The sequence below is a fragment of the Triturus cristatus genome, chromosome 7 (assembly GCF_964204655.1).
Source record: "Triturus cristatus chromosome 7, aTriCri1.1, whole genome shotgun sequence".
Taxonomy (NCBI): Eukaryota; Metazoa; Chordata; class Amphibia; order Caudata; family Salamandridae; genus Triturus; species Triturus cristatus.
This window is the reverse complement of record NC_140590.1, coordinates 1,173,767,232-1,173,782,390: the sequence shown is the minus strand read 5'-3', so window position 1 is coordinate 1,173,782,390 and position 15,159 is coordinate 1,173,767,232. Positions and strand designations below refer to the sequence as shown.

The 15,159-nt window shown below is 46.0% G+C and overlaps 1 protein-coding gene across 1 annotated transcript in view; it reads left to right on the top strand.

The window, feature by feature from the left end:
- Positions 1-6,979, top strand: part of LOC146811364 (uncharacterized) — a 125,281-nt gene extending 118,302 nt beyond the window's left edge. The window contains exons 4-6 of the mRNA XM_085618479.1: positions 2,921-2,947; positions 5,521-5,679; positions 6,673-6,979. Of these exons, the coding sequence (XP_085474605.1) occupies positions 2,921-2,947; positions 5,521-5,679; positions 6,673-6,773 (287 nt within the window). The 3' untranslated portion in view covers positions 6,774-6,979. The remainder of the gene's footprint in view (positions 1-2,920; positions 2,948-5,520; positions 5,680-6,672) is intronic.
- Positions 6,980-15,159: the final 8,180 nt, after the last annotated feature.

Sequence of the window (15,159 nt, the reverse complement as noted above, 5' to 3'; positions counted from 1 at the left end):
TTCTGTGACTGTCTGGCTTTCTTTTTCCATAATACTTCTTCTACTCTCATGATGCAATCTGCATCCCATGTCCCAGCAGCGGGCCATCTCTGACTCTCTGCTAAATCCTTGGTGTAGTCCACCCATAAATCAAGATATAATACGGCATCTAGGCCATGTTTATGGTACATAAAGTACCCTGGAGTGTCCCTAGGTGGAATGGGAACGGCTTCCTCGAGTATCCCTTTTCTAGTTTTTATCTGTCTTAGCTTTGAAAATAACGGCATCTTAAACCTTGCTACTTGATTCTTACTTGAATTTTAAAACTTGGACTTGAACACAATTAATACAATAAACACAGTAATAAAAATCGAACAATCACTCATACCACGACATTTAAAACATATCAAAACATTTTAGAACGAACAATAATAATTAGAATAAAACTATTTAACTACATAATACTAGATATACTGGATGTACTGCTAAACAGTACAGATACACTGCTGAAACAGTGCAGACCGGATCTGTGTACCCAAACCCGTCTTGACCGGCACAAACTAATGTGCACGTCTAAATGCGTCCCCAGCAACGGTACTCACCGGGAAGCACGGAACGGAAGGCCTCGGAAACTGGACTGGACTGGATCGGACTGGACTCGACTCGACTCGTGACATAGCTACTTCGGAACTTCGGAATCTGGTGGGCCTCTGTATACCTCGGATCTTGCTCTCTCAGCTAGGCTCTGGTCGGGATTCTCCGCACTCCTCACCGCCTCGTCTGGGTGTTGATCGCAGCCTCAGTCGCCCCCCGTTGGCCTGAGGGAGATACAGGAAATCCTGCGGGTACGCGTAGTTGTCCGTCCGGCTGTGGCAGGAGACCGGGTCTGCAACGCACCTCCGGCGCGTGGGGTGTGAGAGGTGTCCCTGTTCGGGCGCCAATTATGTGGTAAATTTAAATTACCTAGACTTAATTTATGCGGTAAAATTCAATAAGAATAACTCAGTAAAAATAAGAGGCAGAATCCGTGGTATTTGAGGTTATAAAAGGGAATTTATTCCTTACAAAGGAATTATGGTTCGAACCAGGCAATCGGGTTCCGTCACCACGAAGGTTCAGGAAGGGATCGGCAATACATTATTGACAGGTTACAATATATATAGTAAATGCATTACAGTAAAGACAGATGTAGGAGGCGTAACAGCTGATAGGAAAGATAAGAATACACATACGTAATAAAAAAGGCGTTACAGTAGGCGTGCATAAAGGCATATACTGGAAACGTCATTATGATGATGACACAGGTGGGTGGATCCATAAGAGAATCCTGCAATGCCAGCAGAAATACATGGCAGAGATGCGCGCGCAGCCGCATGACGTGTGATTGACGTGTAACTAGAGGGTGAAGGGAACTTGACATTTAGCCCTACATGAGGAGACAGAAGTCTGGGATGTCAGAACAACCTAATCCCAAATCGTATCTAATATCTAGTGTTTGAGGAACTATATTATCTGGAAGGGAAGGTCTCTCAGGCAGAGGCTATCCTATACTAACTACTAGTGCGAGTATAAGCGTCTATGTGTCTACATGAGATGCGAGGGGCACGGGCCTACCATGGCAACAGAAGTCATGAATTACTTGTTCGGAGACAGTAGGCCGGGCCCTTTGCTCTGTAGCTGGAAGGATGTTTACCTAAGCTACTAGACAGGAATGTATTGGATGAGGAGCGGAGCAGATAACTTGAAGGCTGAATACAGTTTTTGGCAGGCAACAGGCCGGTCCAGGCACCGTTTAGCCGCGCAGGAAGTAAGACAAAGGTCATGGATACAGATGCAGGTCCAGGCTGGAGCATTCAGAGGCAGAAGCAGGAAAAGCTCGATGGCAGAATTCAGGGCCTACCTTGCCAGAGCTGGAAAACGTGAAAAGTATACCATATAAAGACGGTGGCAAGGCATACTTAGGAACGGAATATCTGACCCATTCATGGCAGATCTGAAAGAGGACATGTTAACGTTGGACACAATTGTATTTGCGTCTTCATAACTTGAAGTGGAGGGAACATACATGTACTTGTAGCATGTACATGGAGCCGTTGGGGTCTAAGATAGGGGACACAATTGACCATAAAAATTCATATTTCCTCAAGAGGTGCGTGGCACTGGCAGGGCCTAGCTTCAGAAATATTTCTATCTACATGTTGTTATATGACATCTCTTTATTAATGTAATAACTGCACTTTCACAATTGCTTTATTAACCTTCTTGCTTCTCAAATTTGCTTGAAAATGCACCATTTACCCACTCTTTTTTCAAAACTTTCTCAGGGGGTGAACCCCCCCAGATCCCCCTTAAGATGTTCGGTCTCGCTCGATGCGCTCGCTCGCCACGGTGCACTCCGACAGAAAGTTTAGGCTTCACCACTTTCGAATGTCACCAGCCACCACTGCCTGCGATCCATTTTGTGTTACGTCTGACCGGTTTCGTGTTAGGCGTTATTCGGGTCTTTCCACACACACATATTTTTCCCTCTTATCGAAGTTGAAATGCTGGCATGTATGAATTATCATAACAATTACTTAGCAAGCAGGCTCGTCAGAATGAGGGCAAAGGAGGCGTTGTTCCTGTATCTCGCATTCACGGCTCCCTTGCTGCAAAATCTTTTTAGTGATTTCAAAGAACAGTTGTTAATGGTGAGGCAGCCAACATGGCTAGAATCACAAGATGGCGTCATATGTTGTAGCTGCTTGTTTTGTCTTTCACGGGGGGATTTTTATATGATGTAGGAATAGTTGTGAGACGTGTAGGACCTAGCAAGATGTTTTTAACTCAAGGGCCCATAAAAACTTGTGAAGTGCATGTGTACAGATTTTGTAAAGTAGTGAGGGGTAACCTTGGTGGCAGGTTGTCTTGTAATATATCCTTTTTCTTCTTCTTTCCACAGATGCTGAATCAGATAAAGGTAAATCCGGTGAGTGTACCAGGTGGCGGCTGGTCATTTAATTGCACCATAAAATGGGTTGAAGCTGGTACTCCACTACTCCACTGCAATGTATAACATCTTACTTCTAGCTACTTGGCAGGATGTTTTAAATTGTTCATGCCAGTTGGAGGAAGTTTATAGCTTCCAGTTTTGTTTGCTGTCTGTTGTGTGCAGTGTTGTGCGTTCAAGTGAAAATGCAAAACCTCAAATACCTGAATGCAAAGGAAATCCAGGACTGGCTGTGTTAGCCAAATCTGACTTGGGCCAAGTTGAAATCCTCATTCGTCAGTTCTCTCTTCCTCCTCATTCCTTGTTTTTCATCCCGCTCCCCTCGCCCTTGGAACTCTCTCCTTTCCTTTGACATTTCTCCTACGTCCCCTTCCCTCTGTCTCTGTTCTTCATTTCTACCACCCTATTTCCGCCTCCTCCTTTAGTCCCAATGTCACATTTTTTTTTGTTGCAAGGTGAGTGGTGAGCATAAAAAAAAGAAATAACCACTGACCTTGCTTGCTGCACGACGTCTGGCGTCCTCCTCGCTGCTGTCCTGTTCTGCTCTGTCTCCTACAGGCTCCAACAAGTCCTCCTAACCAATCCTGGTGCTCCTCTCATGCTGGAAACCAGCTTCAGCTCAGTGCCAGGATTGGATGGAGAGGCCTCTCTCAACACTCTCCAGAGCACTGGAGGCCTGTGCTTTCTCTAAATCAACTGTCTAAGACAGCGGGGTTAGAGAGGTTTAAAATGCACATGTCTGGCTGGCTATTGCTGTCTGGCAAAACCAAGTGCACAGCCAGCCCACCACTCTTCCCTCTGCAGCAATGACCCGCTCCGTCCTGACATTTGGTTTCGGGATAGGTGGATGAAAAAAAAAATGGTAATAAATTAACGTTATTATCATTTCATTTTTTATTTCTGGGGCTTTCCTGGGAGGCATTTTTGGCAGTGAGACGACGCTCCTCCATTCTAATGGAGGGGCCTCTCCTGGTTGAGCCTACCAGACCGCGCAAACTGTCTGTTTGCAAAAGACATATTGTGAACTTATTGTGGGCTTGCCAATCTCTTACAGGGACAGCTAGCCCTCCCACAGAAGAGCAGTAGTTGAATCTATTGTTTCTATTCTATTCTTGCCTTCTTATTTAATGGCTTTCCTTGCCCCAGCCTGTCCATCTTGTGTTTGGCACGCCCCTGGAGCATAGCTTCTATACCCTCTCTCTCTCTGACTGGCTGGCTTCTATCCTTCCACCACTAACTTCAAGGGAACTACATTTCTCTTCTTCGTTAAGCACTCAATGAGAGTTCATGTGCTCCCCATCTCTCTCCCTCGTGTGCTCCTCCCTTCACCAAATACCCCTGCTGTGCTCCATGATGCTTCCTCCCTTGTGTTGCAAGCTCTCTCCTTTGAGCTTCTCTCCCGCCAAACTCTCTGCCTCCTCTACTCTCTGAGTTTCTTTTTTGCTCGTGTGCCTCTTTTCCTTGGCCCCTTTGCTCTACCTTTTGTGCAGCTTTACCCCTCCCCAGCGCACTCCTGTTTCCCCCCCAACCTGCTCCTCCTTTTCACTAATTTTTCTCCTTTACTTGACAATCCATGTTGGATCAGAGGAAGAGAAAAAATCGGGCCCGCTTCATGTTGTTTGTGAGCATGCGTGATGACATGCCATCACACAAGCGGGCACCTACTAATGACGCCTACACTCCAGCGCCATTATTGCCACTTTTTTGCATGTTTGCCCATGCTACACTTCATCCTGCTAATCTTGTGGTGTTTGAGTGCGCCCTTGCACCTCCATTACAATGCACGAGGGACTGTTTAACAGGTACTGGGCAGCCCAGCAGCAGCGGGGAGCAAGCACCGCTAACAGCATCTGAAAAGTGGATGCTTTGAAAAACCAAGCAACTTTTTTTTCTGTAGCATCCATTTTTCATTTTTTTGTTTGTTTGCGGTTGCTCCCTAGCACAGCAACAAGAATTGGTAAAGCCAATAGCACTTCATGCAAATGTCAGCCTTATTGGTTTTCCTAAATGTAGGAGTATCCTCCGACGATAAACTTCACAATGCACTTTAAATACAAAAGGGCCTACTGGACACCCCAATGCACTTTAAGTGCAGCAGTCTCCAATGAACCTCTTCTGCTTTGATTCATTGTTGGAAAGATCAGTAACTCTCCCCCTCCACAACCACTGTAGAGGCTGGAGGAGACAGAGAGTCCACGAATGCACCCAATAATTCATGATGTAGCAGGAAGCGAAGCTTTAGAACTAGGCCCAAGGGTGGACATTCAAGTCAAAGGATGGTAATTAGGAGGCCAACTGGAGGCCATATCGTGCCAGAGGAGGGTGGCGGTGCCAGGCACGGGTAAAGTTGCACTAGTCTCAGGTGGAAGGGAGTATGAGGCCCAAAGCTGGGAGTATTAGAACCAGGGGTGGCCGGGTCTGTGGGTGGCGGAGCCAGGTCCTGAAGAGGGGGTGGCTTGGCCTACTGGAGGTCACACCTGGTCTGGGGAATGGGTTGGTGCTATCAGGTCTCCGGGTAGTGATGCAACCATTTCTTTCATGCTCCTACGCAGGACTGGAGTGCTACGAGTGTTTTATCCCGTCTTTATGTCTGAAGAAGACGATGAAGACCTGCAAAGTGGGAGAAGTGTGCCAGCGGGCACAAAGTAAGGCCCACGACGCATCCAGAACGCCAGAGCCTGGAGATGAATTTGGGACCATCGGTGGACCTGGTGAGTAACGAGTGGCCAGGCGTGACATTCGCCATCTCAGACCTCACCCGTAATGACATCGCAGTCTCACCAGCAGAGACATTCAACATCTCACCCTGTGAATCAGTCACCACCGCCCCAGCTGTAACATTCACCATCTCTAAAGCAGAGAAATGTACCCTCCAATCCTCAGCTCTAGGATCATTTCCCATCTCACCTACATTCACTCTGACAATAACATTCAGCATGTCAGGCTTCACCCACTGCAATTTTCTCCGTCTCACCAGCCCCAAGTCACCTGCAGTAACAATCACCATCTCTATGGCAGTAACATTTACTAGGACAGACCTCAACCGCAGCATCAATTCCCATCTGACCACCAGTGACATTCACATCACCAGCTCACCAGTCGTAACGTTGAATATCACTGACGCTAATATTGACCGTGTAACACCTCACCCTCAGTAACATTCGCCTTCTCACCCTCAGTAACATTCGCCTTCTCACCCTCAGTAATATTCGCCATCTCACCCTCAGTAATATTCGCCATCTCACCCTCAGTAACATTCGCCATCTCACCCTCAGTAACATTCGCCATCTCACCCTCAGTAACATTCGCCATCTCACCCGCAGGAGCATCCAGCCCTGTCAAGATTCTCCTGTGCTGCTCTAGTCCAGGGTCTTGTAGTCTTGATTATCCCATAACAAAACAGGACTTCAAATCCCAGAATTCAAAGGGCAAAAAAAACAGGCTGGAGCAGCATATCATGCAGGGACCAGGGAACCTTGGCAGCTATGAACATCACCTGCAGTAACATTCACCATCTCACCAGCCACAACATTCACTATCTCTGTGGAAATATTCCTCATTTCACCCTCAGGCGCATTCATCCTCTCACAAATGGCTGCCAAACTCTGGCTCTAATACACTGAAGCCTGTGTCAGGGCAATACTTAGCGCATTTTAAATGAAATCCTTAAACAGTTCCTTTCCTCTTCCCTTCTCCTTCTGCAGTCATGCATCGCAAGTGCAACACAGAGGACGCTTGCCAGAAAGAAACAAATAACAAGCTGTCAGACGTGACCTGCTGCAACTACCACCGTTGCAACCATTAGGGGCTGACTTCCCGATGCAGCCGACCCATATCCCCGCACAGAAGCATGGACCCCCCTCCCAGCTCACCTGCTTTTGGTTTAGCCCGTGGTCTCCAGGACACGTCGCCACTGGTCCCAACATGCGAAGGACGTCTTATGTTCACTGTTTATGTTTTATTTGTAAAAAAATAAACGTTTCTGGGGCCAGGGAACAGCTCTTTCTCATACCTCACATGTGTCTTATTTGCTACGTCAGTACTCTTGAAACAAGCATCTGCAATGCAATAGGTCTAGCATTTCTGAAAGTTAGAGCTATGACATCGTAAATGTAGGCTCATATAATCACCTACCCTTTCACCTATATTCGCCGTACCATTACACTACATAACGGTTCTTAGTACTGACCTTTTACCTAGTCACGGTAATGTCCAGAGATGACATGGGGTTTTCTCCGAAAAGCTTAAGGCTCATTCAATCAATCAATCAATCAGTCATTTGTAAAGCACACTACATACCCGCGAGGGTCTCAAGGCGCTGGGGGCGCTACTGATTGAACAGCCTGGTCTTGAGCAACCTCCTGAAGGTCAGCAGGTTTTGGGTCTGTCGTAGGCTCAGTGGGCGGGTGTTCCATGTCTTGGCGGCGAGGTGGGAGAAGGATCTCCCTCCGGTGGTTGTTCTTCGGATGCGCGGGATGGTGGCGAGTGAGAGGTCGGCGGAGCGTAGTTGGCGGTTAGGGATGTAGAAGGAGAGCCGTCTGTTGAGGTAGGCTGGGCCGGTCTTGTGGAGTGCCTTGTGTGCGTGGATGAGGAGCTTGAAGGATATCCTCTTGCTGACGGGGAGCCAGTGCATGTCCCTCAGGTGGGGGGTGATGTGGCCGTGGCGTGGTACGTTGAGGATCAGTCGTGCCGAGGCGTTTTGGATGCTTTGTAGTCGTTTGATGAGCTTGGTCGGGGCTCCCGCGTAGAGGGTGTTTCCATAGTCGAGTCTGCTGCTGACGAGGGCCTGGGTGACTGTCTTTCTTGTATCTGTCGGGATCCATCTGTAGATCTTGCGGAGCATGCGGAGGGTGTTGATGCAGGGGGAGGAGACAGCGTTGACCTGCTTGGTCATTAAGTGCGTTGAGTAAAGGATGATTCCCAGGTCGGTGGGTGCCGGGGCTGCTCCCAGTGCCGCCGACCACCAGGAATCGTCCCAGGCTGAAAGGTTGGAGCCGAGAATGAGGACCTCCGTCTTGTCCGAGTTCAGCTTCAGACGGCTGGTCTTCATCCAGTCGGCGTTTGGCTTTGGCGGTGATGTTGTCCTTGGTGAGGGAGAGGATCAGTTAAGTGTCGTCGGCGTAGGAGATTATGTTGAAGTCGTACTGTCGGGCGACGTGTGCGAGCGGGGGCCATGTAAATGTTGAACAGTGTCGGGCTGAGGGACGATACCTGGTGTACGCCGCAGATGATCTCTGAGGCTTCGGACTGGAATGGTGGGAAGCGGATGCTCTGGGTTCTGCCGGGGAGAGGAAGGAGGTGGTCCATTCCAGCGCATTGTCTCGGATCCCTGCAGCGTGGAGGCGTGCGCGTAGTGTGCGGTGGCAGACGGTGTTGAAGGCGGCGGAAAGGTCTAGGAGGATTAGTGCTGCTGTCACGCCGTTTTCCAGCAGGGTCCTGATGTCGTCGGTGGCGGCGATGAGGGCGGTCTCCATGCTGTGGTTGCTGCGGAACCCTGACTGGGAAGGGTCGAGGATTCTGTTTTCTTCGAGGTATCGAGTTAGCTGTCTGTTGACGATTTTCTCAATGACCTTGGCTGGGAAGGGGAGTAGAGAGATGGGCCGGAAGTTCTTGAGGTCTCTTGGGTCAGCCTTGGGTTATTTCAGTAGGGCGTTGATCTCGGCGTGTTTCCAGCTCTCTGGGAAGGTCGCGGTCTTGAGGGAGAGATTGATGACGTTGCTCAGGTGGGGTGCGATGGAGCTGCTTGCTTTGTTGAAGACGTGGTGCGGGAAGGAATCTGACAGAGAGCCAGAGTGGATTGTGCTCATTGTCTTGATGGTGTCATCGATGCTCACGTTGGCCCAGGCTAGCAGGGGATCGTGGTCGATGGTGTGCGGAGGGTCTGTTGTGTTGCTGTCTGTTGGGTCTGTCTGGGTGTTGAAGCTGTCATGGATGTCTGCTATCTTGCGGTGGAAGAAGGTGGCGAGTGAGTCGCACAGGGCTTGTGATGGCGGGATGTCATTGGTGTTGGAGCTGGGGTTGGAGAGTTCCTTCACGATGTTGAAGAGCTCCTTGCTATTGTGTGCGTTGTTGTCGAGGCGGTCTTTGAACGAGGTTCTCTTGGCGGCCCTGATTAGGTGGTGGTGGTGGTGGGTGCAGATGGCGTCCTTGTGTGCTGCGCGGTTGTCCGGAGTTTGTTCGCTGTGCCATTTCTTCTCTAGTTTCCGGCAGGCTTGCTTGGAGGCTAGGAGTTCTGGGGTGAACCAGCTGGCCCTCTTGCTGGTGTCTCTGTGGGGGGGTTTCTTCAGCGGGGCGAGGGTGTTGGCGCAGACTTCGATCCAGCATCTAAGGCTGTGGGCAGCGTCGTCGGTGTTGGAGTGTTCGGTGGGTGGGCTGAGAGTGAGGTTTGCATGTAGTTGGTCTACGGTGATTTTGCTCCAGCAGCGGCGGGGCATCTGTTGGGTGCGGTGGTGTGTGGTGCCGGAAGCCTGACGCAACTCCTGCAATGATCCTTTCACATGGGGCAAGTCCCATGTGCAAGGGCCTACGTCACCCTTACGCCTGCCATGAGGCAGTTGGTGCAGTGATCTCATAGATTTTGCTGCACCACTCCTACGACCTTTTCTTGCGGGGGTACGCCCACCCTGCATACATTATACCTGGATCAGGTATAATGTAGCGCAGAGGTTTACGAAGTGACGCATCTACCTAGATGCGTTACTTCGGAAATATGGCGCAACATGGTGCATACTATAACACAGAACAACCCGGGTTGTTCTGTGTTATAGTAGATTTGGTTAAGGGGATTTACAACCTGCTGGTCTTTAAAAATTCTTTTCCCTTGGGCCTTCTCTCACTTTGTTCTGTTGTTATTGCAACATGGTGCATGTCTTACGTCACTGGTGCGTCACAAAAAGTGACGCACCGGTAGTACAAAAGTAACGCAGGGGCTCATAAATGAGCCCCTGGGTATTTATAAATCATCTCTTGCTGAGATAGTCAGAGGAGAAAAGGCCGCCGACACACTGTCGCGAGATGCTGAGGTTCGGGCACGCAGACACTCCAGCTCGCAGTGAACTGACATCTCTTGCGGGTGTCTATCTTGAGACCAAGACGGGATCCCACAATCTAATTAAACACAAAAACCATACTCTACCCTTTATACTTGAACATGTACAGTGTATCATATACTTAAATACAAGCTAAAGACACTCTGGCTGGATCAAACACAGAACAATATATACACACATATATAGACACGTATTGGGAATTAAGAAAAGATCAGGGGGAATAATATCACATACTTTTTTCTCCTTTTTTATTGTTATTATTGGATTCTTTCCGACATGATCAAAATATACAGATCACATTTTCATACATGTAATATATTTAAAGAAGCAATTCACATGAAAGAAATAACTCAGACAAATGCAGTTGATGTACAACAAAAAATAAGTGAATCCCAGAATACAACTAAAGTGCAAAAAAAGGGAGAGAGAAAGAGCGACAGGTTCCCAATCAGGAAAAAGGCTTAATAAAAAAACCACTCATTCATATCCAAAACACATTCATACAACATCACACGACCACACTATGCATCATGGTGCGGACCGACAACACATATGGGCCCCACCCGACCAAAAACTCAGAAAGAACCCTTGTGAATATTCAAATAGATATATAGAGATGGTATCCAGGGTTTCTGAGAAGCACAGTTTAAAAGTTCAATCGGGTAGAGGGAAGAATGGGGCCCTGTTGAAAGCGCCGACGCGCGTTTCGGTGAAACAACTCCTAATAGGGAGTACCACCTTCTTCAGGGCGCAACAAACAGCACAAATGAGAACGGGACCTGTCATAAGATCAGAAAGATAAAATATGTATATATGTGCATATGTATATATAAAAGAGAACATATTATGTATATTGTCCATACAGAGTGTCACAAGCATAGCCAATTAAGATAAAACTTTCAATTATTATTTGCAAGCACTAGAAGCCAAAGTTAGGACTGAGGAAAAAAGGAAGATAAATATCAAACAAAACAACTCAACAACATACAAAGACCATATTAGTGGTCACAATAAGACAATATCGCACTCTATAAGCAACGACATCTAAAAGAAGCGCTTACCTGTATCGCTAAAGAGGGACTGTTCAAGGCATGTATTTCCGAAATGAAGCTCCACGGAGAGCAAGGAAATAACTCTAATCAAAATCAAGAGATAAAATATCCATATGAATACAAATCAAAGGGGGAAATAATCAGCAGCCAAAAGCATTAAACGAAGACAGATGTTCAATTTATCGCTGCTAGAGAAAGGCCCTACAGCTACATAGAGGAAAAAGAATTACCTAAATGTATCGAGGAGTCAAATCATCAGAGCTCATTGGTAGGGGAACCTTTAGGCAGGTTCAATCATTTAGAGAAAAAACTGTTTCAGCGGACTCGACTCTAGTGCGGAAAGAACGAACAAGAAATGAGGGAGCCGTTACAGAGTATCCAAAAGCATAGCACCATAGTTCGCGAGTTCGCGTCAGGGTGCAACATATGTAACAGGCAAATCCAACAGATAACAAAGAATATGTAAGCGGCTCACCTGATATCAAAGCAGAACACAATATACAGCAAAATTGTCAGCTTACGAGTTTAATTCAGATCAGGTCAGCTGTAAAGATAACATACGCTAAAAGGGAAATAACAAAAAATTCAATGTAACGTAACACTAGAGCAGCTTAAAGTAGACATATTCTGCACGCCCCGCGGTAACGGAAGACATGCTATCAAAGGAGGGCTGAATTAAAATAAGATTTTTAAGATAGCAATGAGCACCAAAAATAACGGAGATAGAAGGGGCTGCACGGAGATATGGGAGACATCATACCTTGAAGAATAGAAGCAGCATCGAAAATGGTCGATCGGCGTCTTGACAAAAAATGGTCATAGGAAGTGATCTCAAACAGAGGAGGTCAGGCAGAGGTGAGGCTATTTAAATTCTCCAATCCAGCATTGCCCAAATCAGGGCTGGGGCGGGGCGTGTCAAAAACACGGCATGATCCGGGGAGGGGGAGCCGTAATCAATTAAAGGGGCCAAAACACAAATAGAGAGAAAAAGAGAAAAAGGCCCGATAGCAAGAGAAAACGGACCAAAATTCAGAGATAATGATACTACAACGACAAATGAGAAAAAATGGATAGAAGCCAAAAGCAAAAACAGAGCCTTTAGCCAAAGGAATTACATTTACAATTTAAAATAGAAATACAACAAAAAAAGGCAAACAACGCCATAATACATGAACAATAAAAAAAGGTTTAGGCACAATCTGTCACTTCAGGTAATGGGGTTGACTTTATCCAAGAGGGATTCTTTGCTTTATACCCACATACATGCTAGGTACATTCAGGTACATCTAGTTAGGGACGCATCGTAGGAGTACACATTTTTACTGTCATGTATTTTATATACTTGCCTGTATTCATTGTTTTAGCATGATGGTAGAATTCTACCATCCTTTTACTCTGTTACTGCTTATAATCATTTATATCTGTTACTGTCTATTGGTTGTTTCAGCACACCTATTTTACACTAGAATGACGCTGGTTCAATAAATGCTTATTGACAAATGTCCCCACTCTTCATTCTGTGTATCTCTCTAAAACAAAGTGAGCACGAGTGACTGAGCGACAAGTAGCACTGTTTCCACGATTCTGAGGGATCAGGGTTGTCATGTTCGATAGTTGCCAATAACTATTCTCTCCTTGGTGGTATACAGGCTAACACACGTGGTACTTTTTTTTGCTTCTATCCTTCCGCTATCCTTCCAAATAATTCACTAATCTATCCACCACTTTAATTACTTTCATATTTCACTATACTAATTCAACACTAATCCTTTATGGGTCCCAGAGTAGCGTGTTACTCGCCGGTAAAGTGCTTTGACGCCTCATCAGGGGTAGTAAGCGCTATATAAATGAAATTACAATACAATACAATACATGATAGCTTCAAAACACTTTCAGACATGCGTAAATGTACGCAATCTGGTGATCCCTGTTATAGCGGGTCAATCCGGGTACACTTACTTCACCTTCATTGAAGGACAAACAGTACCCATAGCATACAAATCACATTTGTACACAAACGCTGAAATGCGCTTTGCTTCTACAGAGAAAATACTGACAGCAGTACAGACCGCGGTAGTAAGAGAAAGAGCACTGGCTCACGGGAAATGAATAATAGTACTAACTACGGTACCAGCCTTAGAGGCTGCTACAAAGTCAAGCATTCCAAATGCTAAAGCCTTACATCCAAGATGGAAACAATGGGCTAATTCTCTTACTGCAACAGATGTAGAGTACAGATATGATCCAAGGCTAAAAACACAAGCATTCCTGCAATATGAACAAGAATGTCCTCTCCCAAACGAAATAATGCCTCTAGATAAGTATGAATATATCATTTACACGGACGGATCTGCTCAGCCGGCCATAGGAAGTAAAAGGCAATATAGCGCTGCTTGTGCGATTGTAAAAGGTCGTATGATGGATGGCAAGTTCCATCCCAGCGATACGAAGACAGAGTCTCTAGGAGACTGCACGGGTCTGCTGGCAGAACTAAAAGCCCTATTACTGGCATTAATAAATACGGATCAGGAATTCCCCACACTTATAGTGTGCGATTCTTTTCACTGTGTCCAGTCATACAACGAATATTTTCACTACTGGGGTCAAAGTGGGTTTAAGGACTCAAAAGGTGGCACAATTAAGCACAAAATGTTTTGGGAATAAGTAGCTGAGTTGAAAAATTAACTACCAAGAGCTCATGTGATACACATGCTGAGTCATCAACGTGATGGTGTTCACGTTGAAGGGAATTCATTAGCCAGTGAAGCCGGAAAGGGGGCAGTACGAACTGCTGCCGTCACTGCAATCACTCATTCAAAAATGAGAATAGACGGACAGAAGGAGTTTTGTCTAGTGGAAATTTTAACTCATTGTATGGTAGCACAGAGGGTTCACATGCCTGCTGCCAAGAATGTGTACCATGCAGATCAGAAAGTGCATATATTTTAAATCAGTCAGTGCTTTTGTCACAGCGATTCTTTTGTTACTGGCAGTGTCGATGTTAAAATCCTAACATGGAACAGTGAGCTAATAACTGTCAAAGAGCTGCATGCAAACTGAAAGATATAGATTAGAGCATTATAATTTTTCCTCTGTCTTTCATTATTCTAATGTTTCAAAAAGGGTTCATTTTGGTAAGAATAAAAAATACCTATTATTAAATGTAACCCCAAACCATGGGGTTTTGTTTTCAATTCTGAGTCTGTGCTTCTCCAGACCAAGCACTCTTAAACTAAAATGTCTACCAGTATGTGTGTCATGTGACTCCTACACCTTGTAGTTTTCTGGCTTATGTAACATTTCCTATACACTGATTTACACACCTGTGATTGATTGTCTCTGTGTAGTGTGTGTGTGATGGAAAGTGCTCTGACACCCTACACTGGTATTGGAGGTGCTATACAACTAATTAAATACATGTGAGAGAGAGTGATTATGGAGACTTGAGAGGGCACTGTGAAAGGGTGGTAGTGAGGGAGTCTGTGGGGGGTGCCAACAAACATTGCCGCACAGGGCGCCACCAGTGCTAAAGCCAGCCCTGCCCAAAGGGAGAAACAGTAATTTCACCAGCTTTTTCTGACCACGTTCCAATATACTTAAAACATACATACGCACAGGAGTGGGAGGTAGCCCTTGCTCCAGCACTATATCGCAACCATGTTGGGTGGGATACTGAGTCATCTCACCATATAATCCCAATAAAAACTAGTCCAACTCCACAGAGACAGTACCCAATAAAACAAGAAGCAAAAAAACTCAGGGTCAGGGAGATCTTAGATCAAATTGAATACCTGGTGTGTAATAGAACCTTGCACCTCTGCAATAAATAATCCTTTGTTCCCCGTAATGAAACCCAACCATTCATATACTTTTAGACTATAGACATCTGAACAGATGCACTAAAATATTTGCAGTACAGAATGCACACAGTGCCGCATAAATGAATAACATTGTGCGGAAAAAATACAAAACAACACTAGATATCTCAAATGGATTTTTCTGTCAAACTATAGCACCTGAAAGCAGGTATTTAACAGCATTTCCCATGCTAGATTCCCAGCGTCAATTTTGTAGACTCCCCCAAAGGTAT